We start from the raw sequence: 19,259 nt of genomic DNA, 5'->3' as shown, positions 1-19,259 counted from the left end.
ACACTGACACACCTTATTTTGACACCACATTAACACCATAAAGTAAATATGATACATAGAATACCGTACCTGTTAACATCTTAAGGGCATATCCTTGAGATAAATCTGAACTTAATGTGGTTTCCTCAAGCACAGTCAGGTGATCAATTTCCTAGCAATAAAAAAACCATTTAATATTAGATGGATCTATTTTGATTGAGTCAACAGACGCCTAAATGTATTAAACAGCTAGTTATATCATACCTACCCGATACTTAAACTCAAAAAGGAAGCCCTTTGACTGAGATAGCTTCACTGTTATTACCGGTAGCAATGCACATTTCAATTGAGAATTGAAGATATCGTTGTGAAATGAACAAATGAGAGGTTCACCTGAGGTACATACCGTATATGTATAATATCAAAACAATTGGACTTGCTATTTTTAACAAGAAGTCGAAAATATCATTTTTTACCAAAAATATTCATCTAAATTAGAAAATTGAAGATGTCATCATGAAATGCACAAATCTGAGAGAGGAACACCTGAGGTACCTATATGTATAATATCAAAACAAATGGACTTGCTGTTTTCAACAAAAAGTCAAAAAAACATTTTACCAAAAATGACAAAAATATTTATCAAAATCAATTAAAGATATCATGACATTAACAAATCAGAGAGAGGTCTACCCAAGAAACATATACATCAAGTATCAAAGCATTCAGGCTTGTAGTTTTTAAGAAGAAGACAAAAAAGTAAAAAAGTTGACACAGATGTTAATAAAAACTAAAATTAAAACCATATATAAAAATCATGCACAATATGTTTCTGTGTCAGGTTGTAAATTAAAACAGTGCATGCTAAAATTGTGTGTAAACAAACCCTCCATCTCACATAGAAACCATATCAAGAATGACCCCATTACAAGAACTGAATTTAATGAGACTTACCTTGGCAATCAGATCACCAATATGTGGCAGAACACCTTTAGCAGCAAGGTAGAGTTTCCAGTGAGTAGGTTTGATCAGTTTCTGATAAAGACAAAGGAATTCTGTGGCACTCTCTCCAGCTGTGTGTAACTCATCGAGATACGCAGTCAACAGATCTAATACTTGCTGTCTACGATTTTGAACCTGGTAATGGCAATATCAGATGGCAATGTTATTACAGAAGGCATGGACTAAAAAACATGGAGTCAATACATTGCAGTCCCCAAGTTGATCATATTTTATTTTGTCACCATGTATGATAGGGTATTTAGTTCTTAAGGTAGAAGCCTACCCATAAATTGAAAAATCCAGAATTTATTAATTTTGTAATAAATTGTGCTCCAATATAAGCATATTGATCTAAAAAAAGTTGGGGGTCACCAGCCTTTTTTTCGAGAAATTGATGGTTGTATTTCGCCATTTTGACACTATTATAACGATTTTACCACAGGTTCCTATGACAGAGATATTATGCAATATCTCAAAATCTAGCCTGATGACATAGGCTGAAAAAATCATATATTGTTAATGATGGAGTACTTTTTGTTGTGTCAAAAAATACAGTTTTTCTTTAACATTGTGTTCTATGGAATTGATCTAAAAATAGCAATTTTCAAGGAATATTAGGACACTTTTCCCAAAAAGCATAACTGTAACACACAAAATAATGCTATTTCATTGTACCATGAGACATTAGCTTCATGATTGTACATAATAAACAAATGAACATCGTCATGTGATTTATCACAAATTTTGTCAAAAATTATGAGTAGGCTTCTATCTTAAGTGGGAAAAAAAAAACTTCATCAGCAGGGAATAAGGCAAGAGATTCACACATTGTTTCCTGTGACTGGTTATTTGAAAGTCTGAAGAAACAACATGATCTATCTAAACTTGCATTTCAGTTGTATGTATTTTGCCGTATTTTCAATTCAAAATGGCTTCCAATCACAAAGTCACTATTCCCATGGATACATGTTTGAGTACACCTTATTTCACTCTTTTATATATTATCAGGTAGATGGTATCTTTCACATTATTAGTTCAACACTCCCATTCTTAATTGTATCAATACTGGAACTATTGCTTGAACTAAAAAATTATATCTGGGTATGATCACAACTCAACTACCTTTTACTTGGGGACAGCAGAGAGAAATGATTTTGTTACTGATAATTGGTTTCCAAATAGCTTCAATACAGATACAGCGCCATCTACAGGTGATTCACCAGATAATAAAACATCACTTCCACAAGCTTATTTTAAGCTCAAATTAAAGATGTTTGGTGAATGACAACTTTTCAATTTTCCATAAAATGTATTACCAACCATTTAGAGCAATCTTGAACATCTGATCCCAGAAAATGCAGCAATCCTGTTTTCCTATGCAAATCAGGTAATAAATTGACATTATGAAAGTGAAAATTTACCTCGCAGAGTGCTTCCACAATATTACATGCAACTTGTCTGGCTGATCTTGAAGACGGTGAAAAGAGAACAGACTGCAACCAATTATCTCCACATATCTTGATGGGGTAGGCTGACGTGCGTCTCATTTTAGATTTCCATCGTCTTGCATATTTCTCCATCAGGAACTTGGCCCTTATTTCCTTCGCAGCCGCTTTCTTGGAAGATTCAGAAACTGTAATCAAATTTGAAGTAGTTTAAAAGAAGAACTATAATAGCATTCTCTCACCTGCTATATCAGTGGACATTCAATACACTTTATCATGCCAAGGAAGGTAAATAGCGCCCTCTAACAAACAGGCAATTCATTTGTCATTGTTGAACACTAGGGGGCACTATTCCCTCAAACTAAAGTTTTCATAATGCACAAACCTTTCTGTGGGGCACGTTTTTTCCATTCTTCATACGAAAATCCTTTCTTATTTCCTAACCATTTAGCTGCCCCAACATACACATCAGTTCTGGTGGGTTTTACACTGCTCAAACTTTCCACTGTCTTTTCCTATGAGCAAATAATAATCAGGAAGAGTTAATAAAAATTTATTAAAAGTACAATCTGCTGAACGAGTAAACAAAGTATTGTGTTTAAACTGTGTTTACAGAAGTGTCCAGTGTCCAGAAGTGTCCAGGTTTTATACAACCAAAATAGGAAGAAAAAAATTCCCCAAGCAGAGGATTGTTCACCCATCAACGAGAAATGTTGGCTAGACAGGTTAGGTTCATCCAATTGATGGACTAATGATGCTCACTGCAGTCTGTCTCAACTTATTACACATTTGCATGTACTTTGCTAAAACAAGACATCAAAGATTTCACAGTGACTGCAAAGTCTAAAGTCATTCAATTCTTGACCTCTGGGAACACACCTATCTCACATTCACGGACAATGAAGCATTACATAATCATTCACTTTATTTGCAGGCAGTGAAGTAAGGACTTAACATCAATGTCTTGGGAAAACTGTTTATCAAATCAGGCCAATGAAATCTCTACTCCACATCTATATCTACTCCAGTTTTCTCCAATAAAAGATATTTAGAGTAGTGGGCAATAAGCAATAACAACACCTCGATGTCAAACATAGTAATTACTTCTATCGTGTACTTTTTCATGGTAATTTGGCAATATTGTTTACCAACATTATGAAGTATTATACCCTGCTAATCTGTCATTTTGTTTAGGACAGGATTATCGTTGTTATCAAAGATTTATAAGATGAAGGTTTGCACATGGTGTGATATGTGATAAAGATCTAACACAAAATGAAGAAAAGTCACAGGAATTGCAAAATGATCACAAAGATGGTACAACAAACATTTCTAGAAATATGATCCAAATGAGTGAGACTGATTAGTTTCCATCTAACAGTTTTTGCTGGTGCCCTTGCTTATTCACTAAGCATTTATATGCATTTTGTGATTTTGAACACGTTGGCAATGTCACATTGTGTTGGAATGACACATATGCATGAATTAGAAGTATAATATTGTAAATCATACCTTGTGTTTTTTACTAGTCGGTGTCGCTGGTTTGACTTTATGTTGTAGTATCTTGAGACATGGTAATGTGACACTTTCCATTACCACAGGACTTGTCATCTTAACAGCCATCAGAAACAGCCGCATTACTGGAGCAAACAAACAACAGTCATTGGTCTAACAGCAATGGTTTGTTAAAGTCTCAATGATTGGTGAGAAGTAAAAGACTAAATGATTGGTGAGAAGTGAACGTCTCAATGATTGGTGAGAAGTAAAAGACTAAATGATTGGTGAGAAGTGAACGTCTCAATGATTGGTGAGAAGTGAACATCTCAATGTTTGGTGAGAAGTAAACGTCTCAATGTTTGGTAAGAAGTGAACGTTTCAATGTTTGGTGAGAAGTGAACGTCTCAATGTTTGGTGAGAAGTAAAAGTCTCAATGATTGGTGAGAAGTGAACGTCTCAATGTTTGGTGAGAAGTGAACATTTCAATGATTGGTGAGAAGTAAAACACTCAATGATTGGTGAGAAGTAAAACACTCAATAATTGGTGAGAAGTAAAAGACTCAATGATTGGTGAGAAGTAAAAGACTCAATGATTGGTGAGAAGTAAACGTCTCAATGATTGGTGAGAAGTAAAAGTTTCATCGATTGGTGAGAAGTAAAACACTCAATGATTGGTGAGAAGTAAAAGACTCAATGATTGGTTAGAAGTAAACGTCTCAATGATTGGTGAGAAGTAAAAGTTTCACCGATTGGTGAGAAGTAAAACACTCAATGATTGGCGAGAAGTAAAACACTCAATGATTGGTGAGAAGTAAAAGACTCAATGATTGGTGAGAAGTAAAAGACTCAATGATTGGTGAGAAGTAAAAGACTCAATGATTGGTGAAAAGTAAAAGACTCAATGATTGGCGAGAATACGTCTCAATGATTGGCGAGAAGTAAACGTCTCAATAATTGGTAAGAAGTAAAAGTCTCACCGATTGGTGAGAAGTAAAAGACTCAATGATTGGTGAGAAAAAAAGTTTCCCTGATTTGACGGAAACATTTAAGCAATGACATGTTAAGATGAGACGGTTTGATATCCTACCACATTTCATGCGGAATTCCCAGCAACTGTCAGCTCTTTGAATGGTATCAGTCAGTAATAACATTTCATGGCGTACTGCACCAGCCTGTAATGAAAATTGTGAATGCTACAGTTGATTAAAAGCATATTTGATACGTTAAAAAAAAAACTGTCAACAAACAAGCTGCTCTCTGATTGGTCCGATTGTTAGGTGCGGGTAGCCAATCAGGTACATTCTTATGAGTAACTGAAACGCCATAATTTTTTCTGTCCAAATTTTGTGCGTTATTCTGCATCTTGCTATGATGACAGATTCTTATGTCATCATTTGCATATAGGTCATAATACAAACAGTGTTTAGACTTATTTTGAAAAATTATATGCACTTATTTGGTGTGTGAAACAAATCTCTAACTTAGAGCAGAAAAACAAAATTTGCCTAATTATTTTTTCGGCCAAAGTGTTTCAAAATTTTTTCAGCAGCAAGTTGAAGATTTTTTTGGGTGCAAATGAGAGGAAATTTGACACTTATATACCAATAAAAATTATATATTAAATTACTTTCCAATGTATTTATAAACTTAGTTTAAAATATTAAGACAAGCAAAAATTTGGATCTTGAGATCTGGGCTACTTACCATGTCATGTGTTGATTGGTGGTTTCTAATAGCAACAGCGACTCTAGCAAACAATATTGCATTGAGTTGATCTGTTGCTTGTTTGTTGTCTCTTGTTAGCAGACATAGTAGATTTCTTACATCAGCTCTGACAGGAGCAGAACCACGACGTAAATTATACTCCACTAAATCTTTAATCAGACCCTGTAAAGAGAAAAACATTCACTACTCTAAAACTTTGAACAGCATAAATTTAGGTCCAATATCTTGCAATTTTTATTTATTTTTCTCTGTTTCAGACCAAATGAAAGTAACTTCCAATTGCCTAAAGATCTTTATTAATTTTTGAAAAAAAATATAGAGGTTGGATTACTTTGGATCACTAACTGTAAAAGATGATAAAAGTTGATTTTAGTGTTCACACTTTGATACAAAATAAATTGTGAAGGAACATCAATAGTTATTCTTTCAAATTACACCCTTAAGCATTATATCATTTGATGGCTGCATAAAACAAAATTGAAATAATTTCTCAAAAGTTTTGTTCAGTTGATAAACTTCCCTAGGATTCATAACAAATCACTGAAAATCACAGCAAAGCAACACACTTTGACTGAAAATGTCTATCATCTGCACACATTGTATTGACTTCATCTTTTTTATGCAATGTATTGTGTTTTATGATCAAGACAGGTTATTTATCCAATTGTCATACCTTATCAATGAGTATCTGTCTGGTAATAGGATTGGAAGCCAATGCTCTCAACAAAGTCACACAGTGCTCAGTAGCAGATGAAGCACATCCATAACAATGCACAGTACTAGTAGAACTACTGTAAAACAAACAAGATATATGCTAACAAATAAACTACATGTTATACCACAAATTTTAGCATCTGAGAGGTGTCAATTTTGATTTATGCAAATTAAAGGGGGAACAAATTCATTTTAGAGATTGGTAAATAGCTGTATTTCTAATTCATTCAGAACATTGTGCTACCAATTTTAACCCAACAATGCTTACAATGTACATTGAATATCATTCATATGACACAGTATATTAGGTACGAGTGAAGAAAACAAATTAACAGTAAACCCACAAGGTGCAATGTTGTATACTTTTAGAAAATCATAACAGCTTTAATTTAGCACGAAATATACACACATTTTGCAAGTCAGTGAAAATAGAGAAATTTTCTAGCAGTGAACGTTTTTTCTAGAGTTCTGAGATACTGAGTGTAAGAGACTTTTGCAAAATGTTGCTTTCAAGAATGCCATAATATCAGCAAAGTGGCAGGATGTTTGACCTCTAGGAGGTCATGCAAAGTGGCAGGATGTTTAATCTCTAAGAGGTCATGCGAAGTGCCAGGATGTTTGACCTCTAGGAGGTCATGCAAAGTGGCAGGATGTTTAACCTCTAAGAGGTCATGCAAAGTGCCAGAATGTTTGACCTCTAGGAGGTCATGCAAAATGCCAGGATGTTTGACCTCTAGGTCATGCAAAGTGGCAGGATGTTTAACCTCTAAGAGGTCATGCAAAGTGCCAGAATGTTTGACCTCTAGGAGGTCATGCAAAATGCCAGGATGTTTGACCTCTAGGTCATGCAAAGTGGCAGGATGTTTAACCTCTAAGAGGTCATGCAAAGTACCAGGATGTTTGACCTCTAGGAGGTCATGCAAAGTGACAGGATGTTTAACCTCTAAGTGGTTATGCAAAATGCCAGGATGTTTAACCTCTAAGAGGTCATGCAAAGTGCCAGGATGTTTGACCTCTAGGAGGTCATGCAAAGTGCCAGGATGTTTGACCTCTAGGAGGTCATGCAAAGTGCCAGGATGTTTAACCTCTAAGAGGTCATGCAAAGTGCCAGGGTGTTTAACCTCTAAGAGGTCATGCAAAGTGCCAGGGTGTTTAACCTCTAAGAGGTCATGCAAAGTGCCAGGGTGTTTAACCTCTAAGAGGTCATGCAAAGTGCCAGGATGTTTAACCTCTAAGAGGTCATGCAAAGTGCCAGGATGTTTAACCTCTAAGAGGTCATGCAAAGTGCCAGGATGTTTGACCCTTAAGGGGTCATGTAAAGTGCCAGGATGTTTGATCCCTAAGGGGTCATGCAAAGTGCCAGGATGTTTGACCTCTAAGGGGTCATGCAAAGTGTCGGGATGTTTGACCTCTATGAGATCATGCAAAGTGCCAGGATGTTTGACCCCTAAGGGGTCATGCAAAGTGCCAGGATGTTTGACCTACCTGGCTTTCTTATTGTGATCAAAACTTGGAACCATCATAGTACGCACACTGCTAGATGGCCTTGGTATTGGACTCACTGCAGGACTACTAACAACACTACCTGCAGCTTCTCGTTGTCTTCTGTCATATTCAACTAATTCCTTGCGAGAAGCAAGTACTTTCTGTAATAAGAAACATGTATTGAATATAATATCATTTCACAACTTCTTTATCTTGCTTTTCCAAAAACATAGAACTTTTAAAGTTATATTGTTAATCGTGGTGAATTTCAATAAGGAATGACATATGATGTTATAGTGTATGAATTCAATGCATCAACACATCAAACATACAAAATTCAACTCAGTTTTATCCTACGAGTATGTTTTCAGTCAAACATTTGATGCTTATATGTTATCTGCTATGTTTTTTCAAACACAAGTCAACTGAAGCTGTGTTCTTTGACCTTGTAGGTCAAGTCGCTTATTGACCAATCAGCTCATTGTCAGAACTGAGTTCACCCATTGACGCTTACGACGATAAACAATATGTATTTAAATTTAGGTGCCAGAAAAATTATTTTGGTAATTATTTCAATTCAAAATGGCCGACTATTGACCAGCTTTGTATGTTGTCATTTCATGATACTGTAAAACCACTTCAATTTCGTGGGTCAATGAAAACCACAAAATTTTGTAGTAGTTATTGTTTCTCTAGTATCTTATTGACATGAAGTGTCAATCACTCTCGTGAAATGTTTTCTTCACAAATGCAATCAAATTCGGAAGTAAATTTCTAGCAGTGATAATGGTGTATGGTACCTTATTACTCTTCTAGTTTTTTCCCCACCTTATATCTTCCACTAGATATCATGATTCAATAATAAGTCACTATTCTCCAGACAATGAAAAAGTTCACAAACCTGAATGATTTTACTGAGTTCATCAAAAGATGATTTGCAGTCTCCACAATATCTTGATGCAAGCTGCTGTATAGCTTTGTTTACTGTACTGCTACTACTGGTACCAACAGAACCACTCACAGTTTCTTCCTATCAAGACAATCAATCAATAACAGTAAATAAGAGACACATGACACAGATGAACCGAAAGACAGACAGACAGACAGACAGACAGACACATACATACACAAGTGGATTATATAGTCCATACCTGTTGTTTTTCTCCGCCTGATTCATTGATCTTTATCAAGAGGGATTCCAGATGTGGTTTCTGCGATACCAGTGTTCGGTAAACACGATCTGCTTTCTCCAGTAGATTATTAATAGAAATGGCAGCCTGTAAAATAAATATCAGACTAATTAACAACCAGCAGAGGGAGTGAACAGAAGCATCAAATGACTAGTGAGCTAATGAACATTATAGACCTATTGACTGGCTATGAGGGCAAGAAATATTTTGATGGCCGAGCTCTCTGCATTTTTAATTAGCCTTGTTTATCCTTGAATGTAATTTATCTAATTTAAAGTATCTGATATTGAAAGCGGAAAGAAATTCCTTTGTAAACCTAGATTTTCAATGTGAAATAAAATAAAATCTGTGTTAGTTTCTACCTGTCTATAGTGACCACTTTTAATCAGTTTTGAGACATAACGTATGAGCAATCTGTGTATGAAGATCACCTGTTTTACATGACCACCCTTTTAGCAATATTTTTTGTAGATTGTTTAGAGACCAAAATACAAATTGTCATTGGGCTTATAAACAAGCATCCTGTTGGCTGAGATAGCTCTGCTGTTAGCAATGCACATGGCAATTAAAGAACAGAAGATATCATTAGAAAATGAACAAATATGAGAGAGTTCCACATGTAATATCAAAGCAATTGGACTTGAGGTTTTTAACAAAGTCGAAAATATCACTTTTTACCAAAAATGACAAAAATATTCACCAAAATTAGAAAATTAAAGATATCATTACAAAATTAACAAATCGGAGAGATGTTCACATGTAGTACCTATATATGTAATATCAAAGCAATTGGACTTGCGGTTTTCAACAAGAAGCCGAAAATATCACTTTTTACCAAAAATGACAAAAATATTCACCAAAACTAGAGAATTAAAGATATCATTACAAAATGAACAAATCTGAGAGAGGTTCACATGTAGTACCTATTATGTAATATCAATTGAAAGCAATTGGACTTGCGGTTTTCAACAAGAAGTCGAAAATATCACTTTTTACCAAAAATGACAAAAATATTCACCAAAATTAGAGAATTGAAGATATTTTCATGAAATGAACAAATCTGAGAGAGGTCTACAAGTAGTACCTATATAGGTAATATCAAAGCAATTGGACTTGCGGTTTTTAACAAGAAGTTGAAAATATCACTTTTTACCAAAAATGACAAAAATATTCACCAAAATTAGAGAATTAAAGATATCATCATGAAATGAACAAATCTTAGAGAGGTCCACATGTAGTACTTATATATGTAATACCAATTTGAAAGCAATTGGACTTGAGGTTTTTAACAAGAAGTCGAAAATATCACTTTTTACCAAAAATGACAAAAATATTCACCAAAATTAGAAAATTAAAGATATCATTACAAAATGAACAAATCTGAGAGAGGTTCACATGTAGTACCTATTATGTAATATCAATTGAAAGCAATTGGACTTGCGGTTTTCAACAAGAAGTCGAAAATATCACTTTTTACCAAAAATGACAAAAATATTCACCAAAATTAGAGAATTGAAGATATTTTCATGAAATGAACAAATCTGAGAGAGGTCTACAAGTAGTACCTATATAGGTAATATCAAAGCAATTGGACTTGTGGTTTTTAACAAGAAGTTGAAAATATCACTTTTTACCAAAAATGACAAAAATATTCACCAAAATTAGAAAATAAAAGATATCATTACAAAATGAACAAATCTGAGAAAGGTTCACATGTAGTACCTATTATGTAATATCAATTGAAAGCAATTGGACTTGCGGTTTTCAACAAGAAGTCGAAAATATCACTTTTTACCAAAAATGACAAAAATATTCACCAAAATTAGAGAATTGAAGATATTTTCATGAAATGAACAAATCTGAGAGAGGTCTACAAGTAGTACCTATATAGGTAATATCAAAGCAATTGGACTTGCGGTTTTTAACAAGAAGTTGAAAATATCACTTTTTACCAAAAATGACAAAAATATTCACCAAAATTAGAGAATTAAAGATATCATCATGAAATGAACAAATCTTAGAGAGGTCCACATGTAGTACTTATATATGTAATACCAATTTGAAAGCAATTGGACTTGAGGTTTTTAACAAGAAGTCGAAAATATCACTTTTTACCAAAAATGACAAAAATATTCACCAAAATTAGAAAATTAAAGATATCATTACAAAATGAACAAATCTGAGAGAGGTTCACATGTAGTACCTATTATGTAATATCAATTGAAAGCAATTGGACTTGCGGTTTTCAACAAGAAGTCGAAAATATCACTTTTTACCAAAAATGACAAAAATATTCACCAAAATTAGAGAATTGAAGATATTTTCATGAAATGAACAAATCTGAGAGAGGTCTACAAGTAGTACCTATATAGGTAATATCAAAGCAATTGGACTTGTGGTTTTTAACAAGAAGTTGAAAATATCACTTTTTACCAAAAATGACAAAAATATTCACCAAAATTAGAAAATAAAAGATATCATTACAAAATGAACAAATCTGAGAAAGGTTCACATGTAGTACCTATTATGTAATATCAATTGAAAGCAATTGGACTTGCGGTTTTCAACAAGAAGTCGAAAATATCACTTTTTACCAAAAATGACAAAAATATTCACCAAAATTAGAGAATTGAAGATATTTTCATGAAATGAACAAATCTGAGAGAGGTCTACAAGTAGTACCTATATAGGTAATATCAAAGCAATTGGACTTGCGGTTTTTAACAAGAAGTTGAAAATATCACTTTTTATCCCAAATTACAAAAATATTCATCAAAATTAGAGAATTAAAGATATCATCATGAAATGAACAAATCTGAGAGCGGTCCACATGTAGTACTTATATATGTAATACCAATTTGAAAGCAATTGGACTTGAGGTTTTTAACAAGAAGTCGAAAATATCACTTTTTACCAAAAATGACAAAAATATTCACCAAAATTAGAAAATTAAAGATATCATTACAAAATGAACAAATCTGAGAGAGGTTCACATGTAGTACCTATTATGTAATATCAATTGAAAGCAATTGGACTTGCGGTTTTCAACAAGAAGTCGAAAATATCACTTTTTACCAAAAATGACAAAAATATTCACCAAAATTAGAGAATTGAAGATATTTTCATGAAATGAACAAATCTGAGAGAGGTCTACAAGTAGTACCTATATAGGTAATATCAAAGCAATTGGACTTGTGGTTTTTAACAAGAAGTTGAAAATATCACTTTTTACCAAAAATGACAAAAATATTCACCAAAATTAGAGAATTACAGATATCATTACAAAATGAACAAATCTGCGAGAGGTCCACATATAGTACCTATATATGTAATATCAAAGCAATTGGACTTGCGGTTTTTAACAAGAATTTGAAAATATCACTTTTTACCAAAAATGACAAAAATATTCACCAAAATTAGAGAATTGAAGATATCATCATGAAATGAACAAATCTGAGAGAGGTCTACCCAAGGTACATATACACCAAGTATCAAAGCATTCAGGCTTGTATTTTTCAAGAAGAAGTCGAAAAAGTAAAACATTGACACGGACGATGACGGACAATCACTCGTATGATAAGCTCCGCTCGACAAAGTCGACAGCGGAGCTAAAAATACGAGTTTGCAACATCCATATGAACACCACCTGTCTATGAATACCATTTTAAATAAAGCCTGTTGGGTGGTCACTATACACAAGTTTGACTACATCACTAAAGAATTCATGTACGATTAGTTGGTAAATCCTAATTGATTCAAGTTGATCTGAACATCTCACCATTTTTCTATCGTCTTCATTTTCTATAGGATCCACAGCACAGCAGGGTTTGCCAGTTAATGTATAATCAAATTTGGCATATTTGCAGAATCCACAGGAATTACACAGAAAGGGATCTTTCTCATCATAGTTGATTGCTCTAAAAAAAACAAAGATTGAATTGGACAAGGAATATAAACATACAAATGCTCTACACGTTTCTTGTAAAATTCTTGTATAAGGGTTAGTATTAAAGATGGTAGTGGCTAAAATGCAGAAATTCCTTCAAACTACTCTGTATGCTAATTATTCTTTGTCAGAGATTGTTATAAATTTCAAAGAAATCATTGTTTTCATATCTCACATTTTGATTTGCTGTTTGTTATTTATTGTTGTGCTTTTAAAATTGTCACATTTGTCAGCGGTGTGAGTTTGGTCATAGACTGCATATATTCTAAACATCACTGTACCTGCATTTGTGGCATTGGAACACATTCTCCCCACAGTTACCACAGACACCTGGATTAGCGGGCACACTGGCACTACAACGGGGACACTGCAATGTTTCGGCCGATGCTTGGAAGTTATCGTAGAAGTCTGCATATTCAATCATTAGGTTAGCTGCTACTATTGGTAACGGAAATTCTACTTTGAGCTCAGTTTGTCCAGCAGATAATGTACACTTCTTAGCTTTATGCCACATGGATGGCCTAGAAACAAAAAAGAATGTTACGGATTAAATAGATGATTTATAATGCTAACATTGTCTATACCATAGGATTTTCTCCATGATATTAACTTAAAGGTACTTGGGGCAGTCACTATGGAAAACAAAGCTGTGAATTAAAATCTTCTCATAAAACTACACATTCTTATTTTTGTGCCAGGTGACATTAAATTTCACTGTTGTTTCTCCTAACTTTTTTTTTAATGTGCAATTTGCAAGTGCTAGTGAAGACATGTTGACCATGTTCTAGTTTGAGCCTACGCCACAAGGCATTGTGGCCATCTTTTTACCATTATGGCAATTCAATGTGCTATCATAGCATCAACCAGGCTCGGTCAAACACAAGCATGGATGTTAACCAAGGTTCCCCCAAAGTCGCAACCGTTAGTGAATGAATCTCAGCCAGTGAAATTGGCCTTCCCATTGAGTCTGTGGCACACACTTGCTCCGGGTAGCAGTAAACCCTTTTTGGTGTTCAACCCAACGTAGGATTCAAAATCGGGTCTATTGATCACGAGTGACCAATCAAAAGTGTACATTTCTTAATTTGCTTGCAGGTTAGACAGAAAAGCCAAATTTCAGTTACTCTACTCACTTATTTTTGAGTTCCACTACAGACTGCACAGTTCTGTTGTTGTAGTAGAAGTTGATACTTCTAACCATTTTGTTTCGCTTCAAGTCACCAATTCGCAGTGATATCTTTGATATTGTATGTGTGCTTACGAGCTTAACAATCTGTGTATTAGCCGTGAATCGCGAGTCAACTTTGATTGCAGACAGTTTGATGCTCTGAAAAGGAAATTACTATTACATTGTAAAAGTAAACCTTCATTTCTAACATGACTGGCTCTCCATGAATCAGATAACAGGATGCCCATGTTATAATCAACATATATTGGAATTTGAGTATCATCGATCAGAACAGTGGTTGGATTGCATGGAAAACCTGTGACTGTATTTTTCAATTTGTGTCAAAAGTTGCACTGATAATATGAGAATTTAATTCAATCAGAATTTACACTGATCACCAGCACAAGTGAAATAAACATTATCGACTGAATATTTTTCTTTGTGATTACCTGAAATGGTACTTCAGGATTGTTACAAACCAGACATGGGTCACTCTCCAGATAGTATCCATCAAATTCTACCAGACCAGATAACATACTAAAATGAATAAAATTAATAATTCAGCATATTAATAACAACCAGATACAGATTTCAAAAATCTTTTCAGCAATTTTCAATCAAAATCTACTGATAGGCATGATGTATATACATATATAATAATATTTTGTCTTAAGCAAAACAGAAGAGAAATAAATAGAAAATTTCATATCTTACAAACACATGTTTAGGGTGATGTTTTGCATATGATTTGCATAGTTAATGAGTTCTATCATACAAGTTAATTACATATATTTACAAGTTTAGAATTACTAAGCCCATGCAAGAAATAATTGCTCAAATCTGGTAGTTTTCAGAATTTAGTTCAAAAATGACATAGCTTTACCCTTTTCACCACCACCATCTGTGCATGTCAATTAGGTAATTTGCATATCACCAACACATTCATCACCATTGTCAATATTTGTTACCTTCCACAAGTTATATGTTTGTGCATATTAATTACTAGGTAATTTGCATATCACCAACACATTCATCACCATTTTCAAGTTATATGTTTGTGCATATTCATTACTAGGTAATTTGCATATCACCAACACATTCATCACCATTTTCAAGTTATATGTTTGTGCATATTAATTACTAGATAATTTGCATATGACCAACACATTCATCACCATTTTCAAGTTATATGTTTGTGCATATTAATTACTAGGTAATTTTCATATCAGAGATGATTTCAATCAAAATTCTAACATTTACAAAATCTTTCAATTGTATCATATTCTGTATTTAGTTTTATTATTGATTTCAAAAACAATTACCAAAATTTTGCACATATTTAAACCAAAATTGAGTGTAGAAACAAATAACACTTACTTGTATATATTGGAATTGGGATGGTTTGCAAGAACTTCATTTTGCATTCTGAGAACAGATACAGCTTTATCTACTGCATCATTCACCTGAAACTAATCATAAACATAACATTTATATAGTCATCAATTAAAGCAGGAGGGTGCGCACATGCAGGAATTGAGTCTCAGGCCATGATAACACATTCTAAAAACGCAAAGGTTCATGGGTAGACACAATGACAATGACACCCTATGGCTATTCGACGTGAAGTGAATTCAGCTAAATTTAAAAATAGAGCTCATTTTTCACTGAAAAGTTGGAAAAAAATGCAATCTTATATAAAAGTGAGAGCTATTGAGAAGAACAAAAAAACAAGTTTGTTGTATAATATGAAGTTGATGCTACCCTGTATTGCCTGAATGCATACATTGCAGTTTCTTGTGATAACTTTACCGGTATTTGAAAATATCTGATCTTGATTGTAGTTATAATTTAGGGAGGTATAACAGCCCAAAATGCCAACAAAAAACATTTTACAAGATTCCTGATGATGGAATTCTAATTTTGCCACATGCAACATTGTTGCACTTGGTGTAATAAACAAAGAAGTGTTCAAATGTGGAATAAATCTGATGGATATTTTACAAATAAGAACATTTTAATCTGTACACCAGACTTCTGAACACATTCATACTGATTTTTTCAGATGGCTAAACACTCTTGTTTCAACTTCCATACGTGTTGCACAGGAATTGTACTAAAATTGAAAACATTGCACAACTTTGAATAACACAATATCGAGTAATCTTTCAAAGAATTGCTATTGTTCAATTATTGGAATGTAAATTATATTGCATTTCATTTGATTGGATTAGGGTGATTTTGAACTAATTACATTGATTAGATAAAAAAAACCCACATCAACTAGTCAATAATTGTCTAACCAATAAACAATTGATTTGATTAATTTTACCTTTTTCTCTGCATGTGTTTTAAGTGTAAAATAACCCAGCAGATCAACAAACTGAGCTGCTTTTCTACCATAGTTTGGTAACTCAGGCCATAACATCCACATCAGATCCAGTATCATCTGCTGAGAACCAGATGAATTCCTAGAAATGAAGAAAATATATTACGTTTATTAGAACCCTTTTCGTTGTCAACTTGAATACACAATATATAATAGCCTTGCATAGATTTTCCTTTCTATGCGATCAATTTTGTTTCAACTTTTATGCAAAATTTGCTCATTACCCCAAGGTTTTCACAAGAAAAATCCGATGAACTAGATTTGTTTGTGTAGCCTTATCTGTGATTTGTTTTGCCTTTAATATTGCCAGGATTTTTATTTGTATGAATTGACAGGACTGTGTTCAGTACTTACTTGAATATGTGTAATACAAGACCATGTGCTTGCCATCTAACTGCAGTATTGTTGGATTCTAGTAAGAAACACTGTACAAATCGACTCAGTATGTCACTGTCAACATATTTATTAAGCTGCTGTACAAGGCTATTACACAGGGCTTCATCATGCTTGTGGCCTTCATCACCTATTACAGAGAAAACAACATAATTGGACACATATTCTCTCAATAAACCAATCACCAAATACATATAAAGCCAAGCGATGACTGCTGCAAAGAAAATTAAATTAATGCTACATATACTAGATTTACACAATAAGAAACACATCTCTGAAAGCATAAATGGCATTTATTGTATGCTGAATCATTATAGTATTACTCCTTGGAAGTGTACATCCGGATATTTTCTCCACCTGGCAACAACTGGTGAAAACAGCGGTCAAAAACTCTCAAAAAACTGTACTTGGCCTAATAGCTCTTCAAGTGGCGTTCCACAGCAGCTCACGCAGAGCCCATAGAAATACATGGTACAGTTGTGTGAGTCGTAGAAACATAAAATCTTCTTTGAAGTAGCTTCGCCCCTGAGAATATTGACTGTAGACATACCGGATTCGGCCGATACCCGCCCTGGGCGATCTTATGGAGGATTCGATTATTTTTTAGAAAAATGTGGACCAAAAGATCGCCCGGGCGATGTTATGGCAGATATTACAAAGCCCATCTTGTCCGGAAAAATAACCCTGCACTGATAAAAATGGTCTCAGAAAATGTTTAGAAAATATAATGATTCGCAATGACCAAATATAATCAAGCAAAGTATAAATTCAAAGTGTTTTAATACATCGGTGAGTGATAGCATTACGTGAACAAGAAGGAAAAGCAAGCCAAAGTCGAAACGGGGTGAATCATGGACATGACACAACACACGCTGCGACAACCGAGTAATCAACGAAATCACTTTTGGGCGCAATTGAACTTCAAGTACGGTACTTCTTTACAAACTGTTGCTGCGCGGCGATACTGCTGACATCAAGTGTGAATTGACCGAAGTTTGACCCCAAGTCATGCACTGAACTGGCGCATTACCGTAGCAACCTTTTTCTTTCGTGCTCCGCGCGTCGGTCTAGTAAACTTGTTATTATATCCGACGATACTGTAATCACATAACTTGTCTGCAACCCTGGCTTTGAATATATCAACATCGTTTACTTGGTGCGCTGCTTTTCTAATGATGCAAATTTGTTTACAATATTGTACCGGCTCTGAATATTTCAAATTTGTTATGCTTTCATAATAATTACACAAACTCAAGTAATTTATATTGCAGACTTTATAATGCGTTGCACTCGTAATAATTACGCAAACATAAACATGGGCGCATTTAAATCATAGTAGTCAGGTGTCTTGTGATTCATCGATGTTCCCAATGGTGAATTATTTTCGAACGCATTATTCACGAAGAGGCTGAATCAGGAAGGCTTGTGTATTTCAAACTTCGTAAATGGCATTCATTCCAAGCGCAGATTTTATTTGAGTGTAATAAACGTAAGTGAAATGTGTTCATGAGCCATAATACTCGTACCTTCTAAAGTTACGACTTTTACTCTTGAAATTGGTGATAAATACTTGCATAAAATACAAACATATACCATTTTTCATGCAACAACAATTCATATACAGCATTGGATTTATTGGATTTTTACGTGTTTCGACTTCACAGTGAATTATTTTTAGCGTCATATTTGAAATAGCGCACTCGATGCAAGATGTCGGACGGGAAAATTGGGGTCTGTAAAAATGTTTGTTGGTTCAGTTAGGCAATGTGTGGACCAAAACATCACCCACTATTTGAAACATCGCCCATGGGCGGGGTTTAGGATGGGCGGGGTATCAGCCGAATCCGGTACATTTATTTAATAGAGCAATTCTTTAATTTTTATGCATAATAAATTTTTACTTTTATTTGAAATACCATTTGCTTTATTTGTAATAAATATGGATACCTTCTTTGTCCTTTTCTTTTTCTTTTTTCTGTTTACCACTATTCTGTGTAGCTGCTTTGGCACCACACAGCGCACATGCAAGCAGCTGTAACAAGGTTGGTGACACACCTTCATCCAAGTGAAAGCCAGCTTGAAGGAGGAAGTACAACACAGCTGGAAAATAACAAAAATCATAAATCAGTTGAAATAATCACAGGATGCTCTATGTTGGCAAATTCATTTTTCAAGACATTTTGAAGACCAATACAACAATAAGGTGTATGGACAATGAAAGAGAAAGTCATGCTGTCGAAAGATAACAAGTTAGGTATAGGAATTTCCATGAATCAGGCAACTGGACAGAATATACATTATTTTATTCACTGCCAACCTTGCAAATATA

General features: G+C 34.2%; 1 protein-coding gene across 1 annotated transcript in view; it reads right to left on the bottom strand.

Annotated features, from left to right (window-relative positions):
• The window catches only part of LOC100366591 (E3 ubiquitin-protein ligase UBR4), an 86,536-nt gene that overhangs the window by 20,670 nt on the left and 46,607 nt on the right, over positions 1–19,259 (bottom strand). The window contains exons 46-64 of the mRNA XM_085491994.1: positions 18,878–19,030; positions 16,892–17,060; positions 16,481–16,619; positions 15,529–15,620; positions 14,601–14,688; positions 14,117–14,310; positions 13,265–13,504; positions 12,816–12,954; positions 8,999–9,124; positions 8,749–8,877; positions 7,848–8,008; positions 6,322–6,439; positions 5,628–5,810; positions 5,011–5,095; positions 3,939–4,066; positions 2,812–2,941; positions 2,403–2,614; positions 934–1,116; positions 70–151 (exon numbers count right to left, since the gene is read on the bottom strand). Of these exons, the coding sequence (XP_085348120.1) occupies positions 70–151; positions 934–1,116; positions 2,403–2,614; positions 2,812–2,941; positions 3,939–4,066; positions 5,011–5,095; positions 5,628–5,810; positions 6,322–6,439; positions 7,848–8,008; positions 8,749–8,877; positions 8,999–9,124; positions 12,816–12,954; positions 13,265–13,504; positions 14,117–14,310; positions 14,601–14,688; positions 15,529–15,620; positions 16,481–16,619; positions 16,892–17,060; positions 18,878–19,030 (2,751 nt within the window). The remainder of the gene's footprint in view (positions 1–69; positions 152–933; positions 1,117–2,402; positions 2,615–2,811; positions 2,942–3,938; positions 4,067–5,010; positions 5,096–5,627; positions 5,811–6,321; positions 6,440–7,847; positions 8,009–8,748; positions 8,878–8,998; positions 9,125–12,815; positions 12,955–13,264; positions 13,505–14,116; positions 14,311–14,600; positions 14,689–15,528; positions 15,621–16,480; positions 16,620–16,891; positions 17,061–18,877; positions 19,031–19,259) is intronic.

The sequence above is a fragment of the Saccoglossus kowalevskii genome, chromosome 17, assembly GCF_978046115.1.
Source record: "Saccoglossus kowalevskii chromosome 17, keSacKowa6.1, whole genome shotgun sequence".
Taxonomy (NCBI): Eukaryota; Metazoa; Hemichordata; class Enteropneusta; family Harrimaniidae; genus Saccoglossus; species Saccoglossus kowalevskii.
This window is presented reverse-complemented; position numbering and strand designations above follow the sequence as displayed.